Below are 20,998 nucleotides of genomic sequence, written 5' to 3' on the forward strand. Positions count from 1 at the left end.
CCCTTTTATTACTTGGCACAACACCCTCTAGTGTAAGAGAGTAGTCATAAATACACTAGATGAGGCTGTCCCAAGTTAAAAAAGGGTGAATATAGCTCTCCCTTTTCTGAACTATAAAATAAACTTTGACAACTGTCTAAATAATAAAAGACAAGATGATTTAGTGCCATTATAAGAAATGAGAGTGCCAGTATCAGTGGCCTAAATTAAATCAAACTCTAGCTGTGGTAGTTCAAGCCAAACAACCGAAAACATGAAATTTTAAAAAAAGTTTTTCATTTCCAAACGTTTCCAAAAACGAACGAGAGAGAGAGAGAGAGAGAGAGAGAGACGTGGATATACATACAGTGATAATAATCATTTAAGTTCGCGAGATTAGGGATTTCTCTTTTTCTTGGATCTGATGAAGTGAGAGAAAAGCGGTGAAGGGATTTCGAATCTGAGTTCGATTTAGAGAGAGAGAGAGAGAGAGAGAGAGAGAGAGAGAGAGAGAGAGAGATGACGGAGGTGATCCTCCATATCTACGACGTGACGAACAGTGCTTCACCCAAAACGAACAACACCATTGTTCAGATCAACAAGATATTCAAGGACGGTATCGGATTGGGTGGAATCTTTCACAGTGCTGTTCAGGTTCAGATTTTTTCTATATTTTCAATTTTTTTTTTTTTTGAATTTTTTGATGGATTTTGGTGAAAATTGATCGATTTTACGTAATGAATAGTTAGGGTTTCATGTTTTTGTAGTGTTTTGTTTCAATTGATGTGATGTTGATTGCTTGAAGCGAGATCTAGAGTTTCAATTTCGTATTCTAGGGTTCTCTATTTTTTTCTTCCTAATTTAGTGCTTTGAAGAATTTCAAGAACTTAAAGAAGTTCCTCTTCTTCATGTGGTGGAATTGCGCTTTGCATTTACAATTGCATGATGTTTTTGATTTGGCAATTTAGTGAAAAATTTTGAAATCAGTTGAAGCGTGATGAAGATAAATTGAGAAAATTGAAGACAAAAACTAGAGACCATATCTGCATGGATGCATCACTTATTTTATAAGAAGGTTAGGGTTTTGTCTGTTACCTGCTACTCTTAGGAGCTGTTTGGATTGCATGAAAAATATTTCTGATGGAAACTTTTTTCTCGAGAAATTTTTATCTTTCTGCAATTTAGAGGGAAACAATATGATTATGGTTAATTTAGAGGCTATCGTCATAAATTGAAGCTCCCTCGAAATAAGAATTGAATAGGAAATTTTAGAAATATTTTTCCTTTCAGAACTTTTTTAAAAACTACTTGCAATCCAAAGGGCCTTGAAGGATCCTTCTTTCACCGGATGCAGGGGCGGAGCTACATGTAGCTTAAGGGGGGCAGCTGCCCCTCTTGAGTTGGGCCAAACTCCTTTATAGGCCCACTCAATTGGGCCCAGCCTTACGTATAACCTTCCCTCCTTATGTATAACCTGCCCCCCTTATCTATAAATCCTGGCTCCACCACTGACCGGATGGGTATTTCCATTCCGTGATTTTAGTTTATAGGTTGCCACTGAAACCTTCATGAAGGGGCTTTCAGACAAAAAATCTCTGGGATGAGAAAACGGATCCTTTAAAGGGAGAATCATAATAGCATCATTTTGCTTCCATGCTATGAAAAGATATTTTTAATCTTTTGATCCCCTACATCGTTGTCCTAATATTCATACCCATATTTAGCAGATACCTCCTTTTAGGTCATCATACCCGCTTCATATAAAATCATAATCATACCCGCTTTTCAAGCATTTGGTTCTTGTTGCTCTTTTTTGGGGTAGGTAAGCTAGTATTGAACCTCCGACCTCCAGGTTGAAGAACAGAGCCTTGGTTATTGAACTAGAGGCTCAATCCCCGATTCTTTTTGCTCTATGAAATAGTTTTTCTCCTTATACAAAAATATAAGTGTCAATCATCAAAAGGATGTTGAGCCTTCGCCCAAGTCATGATGATGCCGGACGATCGAAGGAAAGACTAATATGTCGCTTTGATACCAATATGATGCATGATGATGTAGCTCTGATATCAATTCTGATGTAGCATGATTGAAGGAAGGACTAATACTTAGGTTAAGGAGACACAGAAGACGTACTCTCTTCAAATAACTCACCAAACTCCCCGTGAAAGAGGATCGAGAACCGTAAAAAATAAGGAACATATTCAAAGAATGTCACATTCATGGTAACAAACCGACTTCCAAATACTGGATCCAAGCAAATATAACCCTTTCTGAGTTGGAGCATAACCCATAAACATTACTTGAATGTCTTTTGGGTTTAATTTATTACTATGTGAAACTAATACATTGATAAAGCATATATAACCAAAGACAACATAGGGGAATGGGAAATATGGCTTTATCAAGACACAAAAGTTAAAACGACGATTTCAAATGCAAAATTTGGGATGGTGCATGGTTAAGAAGATATGCTGCAGTGAGCGGCGCATACGACCAATACTTCTTTGGCACTACGGAACTTTAAGAGTTTCCCTGGTCGCCCAACTCCTTCGGACCCTTGCTCTTTGCTTTATTGTTGCCTTGTTGGATGGGGAAGAGAAGAATAAGACTGTCTCTGGGTAGCGAAACCTACAATTGAGGTCTTTTAGTCTGGCTGCATACAAGATGAAAAGTTTCAAGAAGGTGACGATTCTTTTGCTCAGCCACACCAATATGTTGTGGGGTATGAGGACAAGAGCTCTGATGAATTGAGCCATGAGCATCCAAATATAGCTGCAACTCCTGTGTAAAGTATTCACGAGTATTGTCTGACCGAAACATCATAATTTTCTTAGTGCTCGCACCCAGTAAACTCAATAAAGAAGACACTACAATTGCCGGACTATTAATTTCCTTTGGGCAAATCATTCCTTTTCAAGGTCTTTTCGCGTCTACACCTGCCAGACTATTAATTTCCTTTGGGCAAGTCATTCCTTCTCAAGATCTTTTCGCATCTTTCCAAGAGAGAATCCACCTTCTACCATCATTTCAAAACGACAAAGACATACAAAAGACTCCTTCCGTTACAGGGATGAATATGACACCGCTGGAATCCACGCTAAATAGCAATTATATGCACCCTTTCCACTTCCCATTTAACGTTGATATTCCTTTCACCAATAAGGCTAATCACTCCATTACCGGACACATCACCGTAATTTCAGTCCCCGACGCCAAAAGTTTGAGTAGACAAACATCTTTTCCCCAAGCAATTCCATCTGGTCTAGCCTAAATGGTATGGGGCACCTTATCCACATGAGATGCCGGCCTTTCATAGCGGGATGGCCCCACCAAAACTGCCGTTCTTTACCAGGGGTACCTCCTCTTGTTCTGGAATCGGGTTTAGGGAAGGACCACTTTTTTATTTAAAGAATTCCTGGGAAGGAACCCGCCCTAAAACCCCGTGGCTACCACTCTAGGCATGAGTTTCCTTACGTGTCCATCTTTACCGTTGCACCTTACCATAAAAGATGTGGAAGTCCCATATCCGATGTTTCTCCAATATTTCCTTACATCCACGAATCTTCCTTTCCTAGACCAAGAGCGAAAAAGACTGACACGGCCAGAGGGGTGCATGTGATGGGACCCTTTCAACTTTGACCCTTTTCCTTTCTTAAAGGAAGAGAAATCCGTGTCACGGGCAAGGGCTGACACTTCTGACACGGATAACAATTTGAAATTTGAATTTGATGGGATATGCCCAATGGGATCAACAGTATTCGAAGCCAGGTTTTCCGGCAGAAAAGTAGATTGTATTTCTGACACTGACGCAAGCTTTTTCTGAGTCAAGAGGTCATGCTTCAGGGGGCCAAATTCTGAAGAGGGAGGGGACCTAATGAGTTGAGACTGTGGAACCAGAGACTTTGCATCAGGAACCAACAAACGTCTGTGGCCCTGAGATTCAATACCAATTGTATAACATTGACCCAAGATTTGAATTTGAATCGAGGACGGCGGGAGCTTCCACCAAGGGGCGAGAATTTTGGCAGATACAAAAGCCATACTTTGATTATGACTCCCTTCCATATTTACTTCTAACACTCGACCAAAGAGGTTACCTACATCTTCAGCTGTTGATGTGGCCCATACATGAAGGGGGATGCCATAGAAATTCAACCAAATTTCCTCTAGGCCCGGGATGAAGTCTTTATTCCAAGAAAAGAGAGAATGTAGTTGAAGGCTGGTAGCTACATTGTAGAAAAAGCTTTTTAGCAGATCATTGGAAGACTTTAATTATATCATGAATTGCTAATTAATTTGATGAGTTTTCATAAACCCAACAATTTCTGGCCGATAAACATCAATACTTAAAATCCTTACTTTGGGATTTCTCCTCTTAAATAAAACACTCCTTATTCTTCCATCTACCCACTTTCACCTATCTGGAGTGCTCCCTCACTTTCACTTGAAATTTATTAGTGCTCCAGAATCAATTTTTCCAATGACAAAAGAATGTGATTCTATTACATAAAAATAGAAAAACTGATTATTAGTAATGAATTTCTTTTTTTTTTGAATGGTGATTATTAGTAATGAATTAGAAAACCGTGATTCGAATTCTGAAAGCACTCTAAAAAAATAAGAACTGATTCTAGCTTTCAGAATGAGCATCACGAGAATGGTTAAAGGACGCAACATAAGCATTCAAATTGCCCCCGCAGGGCCAGTAGAGGACCAAGACCTGGTACCCGGAGTCCCCATTGAAGATGAGGTTGCATCAGACTCATCAGTGTTGACCATCGTAGGATGCATCAGACTCATCAGTGTTGACCATCGTAGCCAAGAAAGCCAAGTAAAAACTATGTTACACTCTTAGAGAATGTTATCCATGTCCCATGACGTCCCCCGACTGCAAATATAGCCCCAATCCCAAAAAATGCGTTTGCTGTGGGATTTTTTAAGGGTTTTTTATTTTTGGGAAATGATAAATGCGCCCCTTTTCATCACTTGGGACACTCAGCAGCAGTGTATCAATGACTGCAGAGGGGCTGATGTACTTCACGTCGGAAGGATTCAACGGATTTGATTGCCACGTACACTGCTGGTAGGTGTCCCATGTGATGAAAAGGGGCGCATTTATCATTTCCTTTTTTTTTTTAAGGGAGGGGAGAGGGGGGGGGGGACTATGGTACACTCTTAGAGAATGTTATCGGGACATGACGTCCCCCCAACTGCAAATATAGCCCCAATCCCAAAAAATACGTTTACTGTGGGATTTTTTTTGGTGGGTGGGTGGGGGGAATCTTCATAACTCACTCAAATCACACTAGAATTGAGTGGGACCAAATTCAGGAGCTTTCTACTCAGAAAGGTCCTTTTATGCCCCATGTTCCTCGCAAAAAGGCTTTGGATCTAGATAGAACATGATGCAACCAGAATTTGGATTTTTCAGGAATTTTCTTTGAAAGGTCTACAGAAAGATCAAAATAGCCCTTGAAAATCTTGGAAAAATCTCTATTATCACCAGAAGAATTGGGAGACCTAAAACATGTGATTTATTAGCCCTAGTGTTTGGCTGTACGACTGCTGGCGTCACCAGCACAACCCTATGATGTCACCCGAGTGGAGATTTTGTAGCTTCTAGATTTGCTTCAACCTGTCTCTGATTCCAACTTGTGAAGAAGAATCTGTAAATATTGAAGAGATGATGAAGAAAAGGAGATGAGGTCTCATAAAATGACCACACATGCCCACTAGCCATGATCTGCATAACACACCCAAAAGTACATATACTACGACACATATGATGGTGCCCATCACATAGGCATGAGGAACCCTATAGGTAGTTGTAGATCCTCTTTAGATTGTGTGTGCTTGTTTGATGGAGATTGGGTCTTCACTTCAAAGACCCAATCTCCATCAAACAAGCACACACAATCTAAAGAGGATCTACAACTATCTCCAAATGCCTCTCTAATAGGCACTCATGAACCACAACACTATAATCACTCTAATGGTAGCATGCAATATAGCACATCCTCTTTAGACATCAGATTGTCCAAATAATGTCTCATAAAATGACCGCACCGGTTCATTTTACCTCGTAAAGAACATGGGCCCCAACTAAGTTTGTGAATCTATATCAAGGTCTCATGTTGCGAGGACCATAGTTACCAGGGTGGGAAACGAAACGTGCAACGGAAACGGGAAACGCATGAAAAAAAATATAGGGGAAACGAGAAACGAAAAAACAATAGGAAATCGTATGAGAAACATCTTTAGAAACGCGAAACGCATTAGAAGCATTTCAGAAGTGGTAGAAAATACACACTTGAAACACAAGGAAAACACGAAATATGTGGTTTTGTAGATTTAAACATGAAAAATATTTCTCCAATTTTTTTTATCATGTTTCGGAAACGCATCTGAAGCGCATTTCCTGCGTTTTATGGGAAACGAGTTTCCCACCAGTGAGAAACGCGTTTTAGGGGAAACGGGTTTCCCACTTGCCTAAGGAGTTTCCGGCAACTATGGCGAGGACCTTGGAAATGTTACATGTGTATAGGTCTTGTTCTAGCTACTGGAAATTGATTGTATATGTATGGGCCTCTGAATATGTGCATGCATATTAGTTGTTAATGTGAATTTATCCCCCTTTTAAGTTTTATGTATAAAACATGAATAAAGGAATAGTATATACACAAAATAATTAGCCCAAAACATAATAACTATGGCTTGTACAAAGACAGTACACTTAATTAAGGGTAACAGCTAGTTCTAAGATATACATTTAGCATAAATATAATAAGTTTCAATTGTTCAAATTGTTTGATATAATGTTGTAAGTTGTAACCAACATAGGGAAATGAATGAAAAGCCTGCCAGCTTTATGCTCCTTCCTAATGATCAGTTTCGGCCCCATGCATGCCAGGTGAACATTGTCAGATTCGTTGATCTGACCAGGAACAGAAGTCAACCCATTTTGTTTGGCCCCACCTTGATTGGATGATCTTAACCCTTTAATACATTATGCTGCCTTTAGGGTTCTGCCAAGAGAAACTAAAGCGTTGATTCTTGTAGATTTTAATTGTACAGATGGATGTCTGTCTGTTCCTCATGGAACAAAGACCACGTGGGTCGGCTCATGATGGTCTACAAGATCAACGGTTCCGATTAGGTGCACATGTTTGTATTTGAGACCTAATGTTGATTTTTAGGTATATATGTATATGTATATACACACACTCATACATTGTCCAAGGCCACCGGGCGTTTGCCTAGACGAGGGAAGGGCCAAGGCCACCAGGTGTTTGCCTAGACGAGGGAAGGGGGTATGCTGCCTGGGTGTATTGAATACTTTTATTGCATGTTGAAGCAACTACTTTTAGCTATTATATTTTTCATAATATATGAAATAGACATGGGAATGGGAATTGAGGATAATTGCGTAATTCAATTTCATTCACCTTACATGTTCCAAACTAGATTCTTGTTTCCTACATTTTCCTGTTTCTCTTTCAGGTAGGCATTTGATACTTTTTTTCCATGATACTTCCATTTCAGCGTGCAACTTTCCTTATTTTGTCATCGGTGATTTATTACATCAAAACCATGCTTCATGGCACATTGTTGAGGATTGAAAGACATATTTTAAGATTTTGCCATTTTACTTTTAAGCAGATGATTTATTATGTAACAATGGTGGCAGGTTTATGGAGATGAGGAATGGTCGTTTGGGTTCTGTGAAATTGGCTCCGGGGTTTTTAGTTGTCCTCCGAGTAAAAATCCTATGTATACCTATCGGGAACACATTGTTCTTGGAGAGACAAGCTTTTCAGTCTTCAAGGTAAATCAAATTTTAAGGGAGCTCAGCCGAGAATGGCCTGGAAACTCATATGACCTGTTATCAAAAAACTGCAACCACTTCTGTGATGAGTTGTGTGAAAGGCTTGGTGTGCCAAAGCTTCCAGGTGACAGTTTCTTATTTATTTTTGAATAGTGGTTTCTTATTATTTCATTTTTACATTATTAATAAAGATTCCATGTTATTTGAAATATCTTTCAGTCAAATACACGATACTGCATACTTGTGCATATTTAGCTCATGTGGTTTCCTTTTCAATTCATGATAGCATTATAGATTGGGTTAATTATAAAGTGTAATGAGACGTGATCCTTACCCCCATTCGCACAAAGTATCATGGGGTAGGAGCTTAGTTATGAATTCCGTTTCGTTCGCTGTTTCGTTTTGACTACTGGAATGAAACGTTTCAGTATTTCGGTCGTTTCGTTCGAAACATTCGTTCCGCTACGACGACCGATTTTTTTAATAGTTAAAAATATGAAAAAATCCAAAAAATCAGAAATTGTTAAAAATCATAAGAAATAATTTTTTTTTGAATGACAACAAGCTCCATTAAAGGAGATAAAAAGGACCGAGATGGTCGATACGGGGAAAAATAAATACAAGAAAAACATAGGATACAATAAAACCAAACCAATAAGATAGAGAATAAAACTCAAGGAGGAAGGAAGTCAAACAACTCCAAGCCCTCCTTGGAGACCCCTTCCCAGGCTAGTCTATCAGCCTTTCCATTGGTGTAACACCTGACATGGTGGAATGATACCGACGAATCTCCCAAACGATATGCAATCTCATCAAAGAAAGGAGCAAATCTGCACATGGGAGCCCCTCAGCCAGCGAATGGCATTTAGTGAGTTCCCTTCCACCACCGTTTTGCCCATGAGATCTCTCTCTAGCATTTTCATGCCCTGATGCATTGCTCACACCTCCTCCTCGCTGGAGTCTGTATCTCCTAAGGGGCCTGAGAAGCCCATTTTGTTGTTCCCATCTTGTCTCTTAGAACACCACCAATTCCTGCTGGGCCCGGATTCCCCAAACTAGAACCGTTGGAGTTAAGCTTTAAAAAACCTTGAGTAGGTAGCTCCCATTCTTTCACTATAATGGGCCTTTGCTCTGAGCTAAAGCAAATATCCTTCCACCCTTTCCATAACTCGAAGGCAGACACAAATTTAAAACTTAGTGTGACCTTCACCCAGCTCTGAACTAAAGCATATATCCTTCCACCCTTTCCATAACTCGAAGGCAGACACAAACTTAAAACTTGGTATGACCTTCACCCAGGAAAATGTTATGGCTATCACTTTGACATAGGGATATGAGGAACTCTTGGCATGCCCTTTGAATAGGCGAGCATTGCGCTCTTTCCATAACACCCAGATTGTTGCGAGCAGGGATACATCCCAAATAATCTTACCTTTCTTCCTCCATGGGACCACCGATCAGCTTTCCAATATAAGAAACAATTAAATGACCGAATATGTAAAAGATCCAACATTTACTTAAAGAAAAATCACCATAAGCTGAAATGCCTATGTTGACTCCAGTTTGGACCGGCGCCTGACAAGATGAAATTTTTTTTGAGACCAAATTAGGAGATTTTTTTTACCGGAGTTTTGGGATTTAATAATGTTTGGACATGATAGAATTTATGAATTTTTAAAATTGGAAAAATACCCATCGTTTTGAAGTTAAGATTTTGACCCGACCCGATTTTTTCGAATTTTGTACTAGGAAAGTTGATTTTTTACCCTTTTAGTATTGGGTCTTGAAACTATTTTTAATAAATCCAAATGGGGAGTATTCCCATATTTACATGTAAATCTTAAGTAAATGGTCATTAAAATAGTAAAGACATTTAGAAACAGGCATTTCATAAATTTGGTGTTTTGTTCGGATTTCGGGCAAAACGAACGAATTGGAACGAAATCCGGAACAAAACGGCAAATATTGCCTTTCCGTTCCAGAACGAAATTTTTAGTTCGTTTCGAAATGGAAATGAAACGAATTTTGTAACTAAGGGTGGGCGTGTTGTCATCTCTCATATGTCAGTGAAAAATATATGATTAAAAAAATGTGATGGAAACAATCTGTAATTATGTTACCTCTTTCTTTTACATCCATACACAATCGATAGCTTTAAAGGGAATGGCCGTCTTTGCTTTAGATGGTGTAACTACTCAGTGAGATGGTCTTTCACATGAGTTTAGTTGAATCACCTAGACCACAGATCAAGAACGCACAACTTGATTCATAGATGTGCATTACTTGTGATGGACCTGGTTGATTCAAAGAAGAAAAAAAAAACACTTACTCAAATACTGCGACTCTGGCCTGAGAACAAGATGTTAGTGTGTTAAAACCATGATTGCAGCTGAAGCATAAATGGAGTCACATAACCTCTGTTATGCTGTTCAAAGCACCTGGCACATGGAGTCACATAGCCTCTGTTATGCTGGTTTTACTCGAATCGGATTTATTGCCTAACTGCTGTTCAAAGCTGGAATTGTTCTTCCTACTCTTCCAGCAGGAGTTTTTGTAGAGGAACCAGCCCGTTTTCTTTGATGAATCCACAAAGTACTCCTTTCTTGTAATATTCATTTGGACTTACATCCATTAATTTGGGGTTTGGCATAACTCATGAGAATGTTTGTACATGAGCCCCTTCATCTAAGCTGAGTTTTACTCCGAAGGTAGGGAAGCAGTTAAATATAAAGTATTTATCTTTGATAAAGTGGGTGTTTATAAAATTGTTGTGAAAGTTTTCACTAGAAAGGTTGAGAGGTGCTGGGGCTGCTAATGCAGCTAACTAGAGTGCCTTTTGTGGGATAAAGGAAGATCCTAACTATGGTGGTCTTGGCTAATTTTGTAATAAATAAGATGTTCCACTACAGTAGTTTGGATGTTGGGAACAGAAATGATAACATGATCAGGTTGAATTGCCTTTTCTTCATTATTAGAACGGTGAAAGATGAGGTGGTGTTGGCACGTCGGCTAGCGTCGTTGGTTTTCTCCCCATAGACACGAGTTCCCTCGGAGTTACCCGATGAACGTGGTTTACGGGTGATTGCGTGCATCCATAAGGATTAGTCTTGCCCTAAAATGGCGTGGGGACACCCTATGTCATCAAAAAAATAAAAATAAAAAGGTGAGGCGGTGTTTGATCATTGCTATACAAAGTGTAAGCCTTGACGCATGAGGTTTAACCCATACTTTTTCATAATCAATAGTAGAGAAAGATTAGGAAAAATAGAGGTAATCTAGAAAAGTTCGATATTGGTTTAAATGCTGAAAACTAACATAGACTAATATTTATATAACTGCATATTTTGTTCATTGAGAGACTGAAAAGTGAAGGAGAAAATCATTTTATGTAGCAGGCATTCAACATGGAAAGATGAACGATTGGAAATAAAATCCATATCCCCTCATAAATTTAGGAGACAAAGTTAATGGATCAACATACATAAAAAGGTAACATAATATAACTAAATGGAAGTCATGGTTTTGTAAAATTTGTCAGTTAATCCAAAGTTACTTGGAATATAACTTTAAAGTATGATTCATGAATGCTGAAGACAAATAGAAGCCTATGGTTGATAATTTTATGTCATTCATTCAAATTTGAAACATGTAATCAAGAAAAAAACTATTCAAATTTGATAATTTTAAGTACATCTTAGCCCTCCCCAGACACCCCGCAATGGCGGGAGCCTCGTGCACTGGGCCGCCCCTTTTCATTCAAATTTGAAACATGTTGTCAAGAAAAGTAACCTATATACATTAAATTTAGAATTGAACTTGGCAAGCTGGGGGTTCTCCTCACGTACGCTTCACATCAAGGGTGATTCGTATTGCAAGTAAAGTCTATGGACTAGCTCATAATTCAGCAAAGATGATTTGGGAGAAAAGGAGGTCGACTAAGATCCAAAAATAAGCCCTGAAGGCGATTGCAGCATGCGATTGAAGCATCATGCTAACACCAGTAATGGGTCGTCCATTGATCCATTCACCACATAAATTGGCCAGCTGGGTCAATATTATTTATGGAGATCGTCAGCCATTTTTATTTAATTTTGGGTGAAGTAGTGGAAGGTATCCTTAATTAAGTTTAGCAAGCAAAGAGTCTAATTTTATAAGTTGGCCTTTTGGGTTTCTTGGACAGCAACATTTATTACGCTTTCTATTTTTGTTTTGCTCTAATCTAAAATAGAAATTAAGCTTTATTTAGATTGGTTTAAAGATTGTATTTACATGTAATACACTTTTCAAAAGATTAATGAATAGTTACGAGTTTTCCCTATTTACTTTTAGGGGTTTTCTACTTATGATGGATTCCTAGTAATTTTTTACATCGAATTGATATGAAGGCAATGCCGATTCAGAAATCATTCATGTATTCATGATGACACCAAAGAAGTTATCAATCTGCATGAAAGGATTGATCGATTGGAGCAAATTCTCTAAGTGTTATAAAGGCTAGATCGTTGGCTCATGTCAATAGTTACTCCTTGAAGGGAAACCAAGGAACAAAGACGGGGAGCCGATTGATTGACACACCGACATCAACTCCTTTCATCGATGTGGAGCTCTTGAAATATGAAGTTCAAGGTAAAGATTGTGTTGATAGAAATTTAGGAAGAAATTAAGTGATGATCAATTTCAACATATTCGAGACTCTAGAGTGAAGATAGGAATACCTAATTTCTTGATAGATTTTGTTAAGAAGTTCCTCTACACATGGATCATAGACGAGATAATTCCCCTACCAAAGATCTGTGGAGTGTTTGTTGATTCAAACAACACTATTATATTGTTACCTTTTTTCAAAAAAAAAAAAAAAGACACTATTATCACCTCCGAAGAACATCAATGAAGAGGCATTACAGAATCTAATATCTTTCCGACGAGGCGTTCCTTGGGAGGAAAACTATTTATTCTTATTATTGTTTGAAGGATCTTATGAAAACATCTTTTCAAGGTAGATTGTGGGAAAATTACAATTGAAAGAAGCACACCCTCAAAACATGCAAGATACAATGGTTCATGAAAGGAGGTGGGATACTTGTTACTATGCTTGGTTTCAATTTAGATGGATCCAAGTAGGAGAAAGTGTAGTGTGATGTAGTACTGATGGATGCATGCCACATATTGCTAGGGATACAATGTCAATATGACCGGGATGCAAATCATAGGAGAGAAAAAGATATTTTTTATTTGTAAAAAATGGAGGAAAATTATACTTTAGCTAATAAAGGAGAATGTTAAACCTAAGTCTTAAACCGAGGTTTTGAACTGTAGCCTTGGTAATCTTCTTAAATGCATTGTTGGTGACCAAAAGGACAATTAGATCTAACACTACCTCATGCAGAGTTTGAATATAACTGATAGGGTCCTTTTGAAGTAGTCTATAGGACGAATCCAAACAACCTTCTTGATCTAGTGTTGTAGCTGATTATGATGAAGGTCTGTGATGACACTGAGGAGATGGTGACATGCATGAAGAGTAACTCCAAATAAAGTCTCAAGTCAATAAGCTTAGGAGGCATAAAGAATTTCGGGAACGCGATCTATGTCATGGATTAGTTACGCAAGAAACAGTTTCTAGTGGCCACATACAATAAGCTAAATAATGGCTGGACTATTTGTCATGTTGAATAAGATAATGAATAACACTTATGCAGTTATGCTATTTACGTACTATAGGATATGTGCACATCCAAAATCTTCAATGTTTCCTCGATACAAATACCATGGAGAGGGGACATGCATCATTGGGCAGCCATAGTCGGGGCGAGTTCTTCTCAGACCCAGCGAGATTGATGCATGTTTGGGACCACGGACCACCAAAGGGACCACAAGACCAAGGGAGTAAGAGGTTTCTTCTATTCGAGTTTTAAAAGTTTAAGAGCTTAGGGATTTATTTTTATAAACCTAAAATTGCTTTAAAAAGAGGCCTTTTCCACACCTTCTGGAGAACTTGCTCCAATGGTCAATCATGTGGATCAATAACCTTTTTCGATGCCATCCTCAAATGGTTACCTGAATCGAACTTGCTCCGTAAGTGATAATAGTTTGATCAAAACATGAATAGAGCAAGGTAAAACCCAAGATGCAATAGGGAAAACTCGTAACTATTCATTGGCCTCTTGAAAAGTACGTCAAAATTTTATACATATAGACCCAAAACACTTAAAAACCTTAATTTAAGCCTAGCCATTGGTATTGGATCAATTCATCTCTTATACCAAGCTAAATAAAGCTTAACTTTTATTTTAAAGCAGCCCAAAATAAAAGATGAAAGTGTGTTACATGTTGCTGTTCAAGAAACACAGAAAGCTAACTTTCAGAACTAGGTAACTTCTAAAATTACTCCTTCCTAGAGATAAATACTTTTTTCGTTTTTCACTGGGTGCACTACAAACTACTTAAACTTAAGCCAAAATCATTGAAAATCTCCATAAATCATTATGACCTACTTTGAGATTTGGATTGATCCGATTAAAAATCACCAAAAATCATTGACTGAAAATCTCTTTTTCCCCCTCGGACCTACTTTGAGATTTAGGTTGATCCGATTCTCCTCTCGATTTACCTTTGTTGATTTGTGGGCTTGTTTATGAACCTTGCTTGCATCACATTGGAATCGCTAGAAGAACCATCCTGTAAGCTATGTTGCCCAGGTAAGGCATGATAATCCGTATTGCGATGGGTTGGGTTTTTTTTTGGGGATTTGGTAGTGCTGAATCCCACTGGGCGTCAAGAGCTTGAATGAAGTGGATGCTTCATTGCTTCTCACCAATCTTTATATTTTCAAAAGAAACTTACTGGCAGACTTTTGGTGGAAGGTGGACCCTCCAATGCTATGACATGGTTATCTAGATGGAAGGTGGTCCCCCTTCAAAAGGAAAACCTACCGGGGAAAAATTATGTATAGCAGCCCAGGCCAAAGGTTTGGTTGCATGAATCAATTTCTATTACTTTTAATCACTTTTTTTTATGGAAATGATGTGTGATCTGTTTAGATTGTTCCTTAGAGTGAATACACATGATATATAATTTTCATTTGAAGTTTGTTCTATTGATCATGGCCTTATAGCTTTGTGTCTCTTACAGCTTGGGTGAACCGGTTTGCTAATGCTGGTGATACTGCTATGGAAGTTGCTGGGAATACAGCATTGCGAGTGAGATGACCTCTTTTGCTTCATTTCTCTTATCATGTCCTATTTCTTGGAAGTTATCTTTCAGTACTGGTTGTACTTAAAGATTAAGCTACCCTTATTCTGAAAATGCCTAAATCTGTGTACAATGGTGTTTTGATTTGATTAGTTTATGGATACCACTCATTCATGCTTTCATCTTTTATTGCAATGAGCATCAATAGAAAATGTACCCTTCTGTTGCATAATACTTCTCAACCCAGAGATTTTGATAGGCTTTGGAAATTATACTTATCGATTGTTTTTTTCGGTTGCATGGTACTTCTCAACCTGTTTTGTATAACTCATATTATTATTATTTTGGATTTTTGATGTTTCTACAATTCTACTACTTGTACTGACTCTACTGACATTCTTTTGCTTTAGCAATTAGCGTATGGAAGTTTCTGTCATAGTTGAAAGCATTTAGAGGATGGAATAGAGCCAAATGCTTTCATCTAAACTTCAGACTACAGAGAAATCAACCATTAATGCAGCATGATGGATGACATCTTTAGAATGGAAATAACCTCACTTTGAATGTATGTATCTCTGAAATTGGTCCTACGCTCTATTTGGGGAAGTTGAGGTTATCCTTAGTCCCAAAATTCCATCCATTGTCCCTAAATGCCAGTCATGAACCCACACCAGCTATAAGAATTCCAATCAGGTGCAGGTATTTGGAAAAAAAAAAACTAAAATTTTCCATATTCCCCCAAGAGATTTAGGGTTTTAGAAGTTGGGTACAAGTTTCACTGCTAGGCTGTTACCAATCTAAAAAGAATTTTCCCTTTCCCCTTTCAGTCTTTGCTTCTAAGCCAGTTGCTTTTCTGATTTCGGACTTTCAGGGGGCATCTTAGGCCCAGTGCAACCTGTATCTCTGCATCATTAGTTGTGATTATGTAGGACTGATAGTAATTATAAAAAATTTAAAATAGGTTAAATTTGGTTATCATGCAGTGATTGTGTTATATTAAGCCATGTATCATGTAACTAACCTTTTTTAAAGGTGGCCATCAAGTTGCAACAAATGTATGCCTCTTGGGCATTGATAAAGACTTCTCCTACTGCAATCAGTTATTCTAGAACATCTGTGAAAGCTTTGTGGTTAATCTTTTCACGCAACATTGCTAGAATTGTAGCTCACATTGGATACTAACTTGGAGGATATTTGTGATTCGTTTCTGACTTGTAGGAAGGTGATAAAATACATTGCATCAACAATGTTAGAAAAGGAACCATAGGCTTGTAAATATTGTCTCTGTTTCAGCTTATGCATACAATTAAAAGAGTTTAATTTACACTGAATGGTGTCCTGATCTCCAATTATTGCCTAGCTTTGAATAATGAAAGTCCTCGCACTAATTGCGATTATTCAGTGTGTAGATTGGGTCAAAGGATGAGTTAATTAAAATCGTGGGAGAAAAATAGGCCGAAGGAAACCTCTACATTGGCAGGACCGGTCCTTTTTTCCTGCAAGGCCTCTTTAATAGTTTTTGTCATATAATGGAGCTTGTAAGGGTCATGGTTTAGTGATGCTTTGAAACTACAAATGAATGGTGAGATCAGCTGGGAGGGGTACTAAGATCAAACGGGAGGGGCGGTGGTCTATATTTTCTTGTCCATTGCATCATAAAATCTTTTTTTATATCGTTGGTGACCATCATTTGGCATTCTCTGCCATTTGGTTTCCAAGATTTATGCTGGAATTTTAAGAGGCCTTGCAGGATATGATGAGTTTAGGTGTATTTAGTACTGATGAGAAGAGAGAATTAGGATTTTTTTTGACGGGAATGCTATCAGAATCATAATGTAATAGTGGGAAAATAGGCTATGAAGCTCTGGAATAATCTTATAATAGGGTAGGCTCTCAGGTGGAGGTCCATAGCATCGGATGTTAGCTATGGCTATTGGTCAAACATGGCAAAACATGGGGACCTGGGGAGCAAGCAAGAAAGGAAATGGTATGTTATGCTGGTGTTGATTGGGTTGAAGTTCCAAATGTTCGGAAATCTGTGTTCAGATTTTGCATATTTGTTGGCAAGAATAATGAAAACCAATGTAGTTTAGCCAGATCAAATGCAAAGTCAGAATGTGAGGCTTTAGTAGCAACAAAGCAATGGCTGAAATAATGTACCTTAGACAACTACACAGATGTTTATATGAAAAAAATAGTGACAGTAAGAAGCTATATATTGACCTGTGCCTCCATGTTGTACTTGATATTTCTCTTGTATTTTTTCTTCCTTTCTGCTTTGTCTTTATGTATTTGACTATTCTCGGTTGGGCTTTGCCTCTTTTCTTTAATAAAATTTCACCATTAAGAAAACTATATGATGTATCTAGGTCAAATGTGAAGGCAGAATATGGGGCTTTAGTAGCGACAAAAGCATTGACTGAAATGAACCTTTAACAACGCTAAAAATATATAAATGAAAAGACCTGTGCCTCCATGTTGTACTTGATAATCATAGTGCTTTGCAATGGCATTCCATCATGCTTGAAGGACAAGCCTATTATGTTCAGTTAATGAATCATATTAGTACCATCATCATTCATAAAGAGGTTAATAAATCATATTGCTAATGTAGTGACCGAAGGTTTATTTTGAGATAGACTGCATCTCTCGAAGCACTCAGTGTATCCATGGCCCCCTTCAGCTTGAGGGATAGTTCTAGAGATAAACTGTCATTAAATGTTAGATCCTAATTTGTGATATTTGTCCATCGAGGGTATGCGGTCATTTTGTTTCTTATTAAGTGCATAATATGTCAATCCTTATCTTTTTGTACCAATATTACACTGAAATTCTTGAGCATGCTAATTATAGGGATCACTTTTGCTTCAACAGACACTTGTATAAGACTTGCTTGGAGATTTATGTTAAATTAGAGGAACAGCAACACCATAAAGGAACAAAAATGAATAATTTGAATATTTATAGTAAAATGCCGGAGGAAAAACGCATGCATGATTCTGTGGTTCTGTTCCTTGATTGAAAATTCAGACCTCAGACAAATCGATGAAGTGCTTTAAAAGTTGCTTGTGAGATCAATATTGGCTACTTCTGAAAAATTGGATCAAATAGAAATGCTGTGATGCATCATCTAGATATATGCAATAACAATTGGATCAAATTAATATTTTGTTGGATTATTGCTGAGTCATGTTTCAATTATTGATTAGTTTGAAAGCTCTATGTGCAGCTATTCAATTTAATTTTCTCGCTAACTCATTTGATTCTGTTTAAAACATCAGTTTACTTGTTTGGTACTTGATTTATAACTGCATGGCTTTTTATTTTTTATCATTTTGCAGTTCAGACAAGCTAAGACAGAAATAGTATCTGCCAGCAAAGTGGCATACCGATTCATTGCAGGCATAGCCTCCAACTCCCCGTCTAATCCAGAGTCTCCGAGCAATTCCAACAGAGGCAATTCCAGATTCCAAGGTACCTGGTTCAAAAATCTCATTTCTGTTGGTGGCAAATCATCCACTAGCTCGGAGTTTCCAGACCAAGCCGAAGTAACACCTCAACAACGACAACAACCACCTACAGAAAAACCGCAACATAGTTCACAACACTACATTTGAGAATGGAGTAGTCGCTGTTAGATTGGTATTAATGAAAATTCCGCATTAAGATTGAAATTCTATTTCGTTCTAGAAATTGTGAGATTGATTTCTGTTATTAGTTTTTGCAATCCAAAACTGAAATGTTTAAAGATAAATTGCTTTGAAGGGATTATGATACAACAATCAAATTCTGAAAATTGTCCAAAGATATGCCACAATGAATGGGTGTCTCATCATACAATGTTTGATACAAATTAAGAATGTATTGCATTTCTCTCTTCCCTGCAATAGGCTTTCTGATCAGAATGTGGTCTATGAGATGTGGCTTTAGAAAGCATGGAGACGAGAGAATGAAATGCATTTGCTGCTATTCTGGACTTGATCTGACCTCTCTTCGGCCGAGGCCTTCTGACCTCAAAACTTCCGCCACCAAAAGCCGCAGCACGAACACCAACCTTGTTGCTCATTATACCAGAATATAGGTAAGAAACTTAGTCTTCTGATTTATGAATGCTTGTACATGGCTCATCTGCATTGATTGGGGTTATATTTATAGCAAATTTTGAAAAACAGGGGTCTGTTATAATAATTGCAGCATGGTTTAGGGAAGGTGAGGAGATCTGATGGGTGTTTTTCTGTGGGGGGGACATGCCAGCAAAGGTGTCTTACTGTACGAAGATTCCTTCCAACCCCAGATTGTGATTAGGAGAAACCAATTCCTCAAATGGTATTTTGATTCTGGATTAAAAACAGAGTCCAGCACAGTGTCGTTTAGATTGTCTATAAACACGTGCGGGTCCATCGGGTTTGGAAGGTCTGATGAATCAAGGAGCTGGGTTGCTTGGTTTCTCCAGCTGTTAATGTGGATAAGGGCACAGAGATCAAAGAAGAATCAAGGGTGGTTAGTCAATGTTAATTAGTTTAAAACAGAGTTGGTCTGAGGTTATGCAGAAATGGGTATTAGATTAACAGATAGACCTCTATGCTTAGGGAGGGCTTCTTGGGGAGAGGAATGAGCAATGTCAAAAGCTAGTTTTAATGTCAACACCCCTACTGATAAAAAAAATGTTATTGATGTAGCAGCACATGGTCAAGATGCTAAGAGATTAAACAATTTGGATTGTGCACGCACTGTGTGCACCGACCGATTAATATTGTCCCAAATGATTGATTGGATTAAACGATCCCAACCACCGATTTGGCAACTCCTACCCATTGGATTTCGCCATTGCTCCTCTCTCAATTGGGTTTTGATTTGACATTGCTCTTGTTATAGTGGGGCCTGCCAGAATTTATCTAGTAATCGGATTGGACTCCGATTTGGGCTATTCATGTTTTTGGGCCAAATTTGACTGAACCCATTACGGCCGTAAATAGTATTCTGCCCTAAGGATTTGTTAACTTTCGGCAGTTCAAAATGCTCAGTTGGTTTGGGAGTACAAGCAATAGGATACAATTCAATTTTTTATGAAATACTCAAAGCAAGAGTTCAAAATGCTCAAAAACACCCATCTGTATTAACATTTTTGCCAGAATTATGTGTGGAATTGTTAAGTAAAACCCATAGATTAACAAAATCCATGAAGGGGAATTCATGAATTCTTTTTCGTATACCATGTTCACATTGGTCTGTCCATTCGGCTCCGTGACCGATACTTGTGTACAATTTTTTCAACGCTTGTGCACTATATGACTAATTTATGGTAAGGCCTATTATCAGTGGGGCTCATGCACGCAGTTCATGAACAGGAATAATGCATGCAATATATCTGTATCATATAGCTCCCAACCGTTGATTCTACCACATTGATCGGATGGACGGCTAGCATCATTTGGCGCAAAAGTTTGACTTTGATGAACCATTCATTGTGTGGTCTATCGTTCTGTGGGGATTGGGTCCCACTCCCACCCACATGTGACAAGTTTTGATAGTTGTTTAAAGGATTAACATACGGAAATGATTTCAGCACTCCAATGTTTTGATAAGCATGCGCTCCACATGTTTGTCGTGTAGTATTCAAGGGCTTTAAGAGTTTTTTGACAACCGTAATATTCGTCTGAAAACCCTTTAAATGCTACACGACAGAAATTTGAGCGCATGTTTATCAAAACATTGGAGAGCAGAAATCATTTCCCTTAACATATTGAAACGATAGTGTGCCAAAACAGGAGTCATTAAGTAGTGATTTCTCATATCATCAACAAGGAATAAACAATGTAAATTCATAGACAAATCCAAATTTGCATGGTTTTCTGGTGCATGAAGACGATCCCACCCTGTCATGTCCCCTCATCCAGGGAAAAAACCCACCTTCTTTCCACTTTTTAGTACCCAAATCTTGTCCACATCTCTTACTACACCCAAATTCATTTGTTTAACTCTCTCTCTCTCTCTCTCTCCCCA

General features: G+C 38.2%; 1 protein-coding gene across 1 annotated transcript; it reads left to right on the plus strand.

The window, feature by feature from the left end:
* Nucleotides 1-286: 286 nt before the first annotated feature.
* LOC143887839 (deSI-like protein At4g17486) lies at nt 287-18,882 on the plus strand. Its single transcript, XM_077392052.1, has 4 exons — nt 287-633; nt 7,667-7,928; nt 14,936-15,003; nt 18,337-18,882. Exons 1-4 carry the CDS (start codon nt 499-501, stop codon nt 18,610-18,612), a joined length of 741 nt encoding a protein of 246 aa, XP_077248167.1. The 5' UTR covers nt 287-498; the 3' UTR covers nt 18,613-18,882.
* The last annotated feature ends 2,116 nt before the right edge of the window (nt 18,883-20,998 follow it).

The sequence above is a fragment of the Tasmannia lanceolata genome, unplaced genomic scaffold, assembly GCF_043159265.1.
Source record: "Tasmannia lanceolata isolate RefF3 unplaced genomic scaffold, GAP_Taslan_0.1 ptg000012l, whole genome shotgun sequence".
NCBI lineage: Eukaryota > Viridiplantae > Streptophyta > Magnoliopsida > Canellales > Winteraceae > Tasmannia > Tasmannia lanceolata.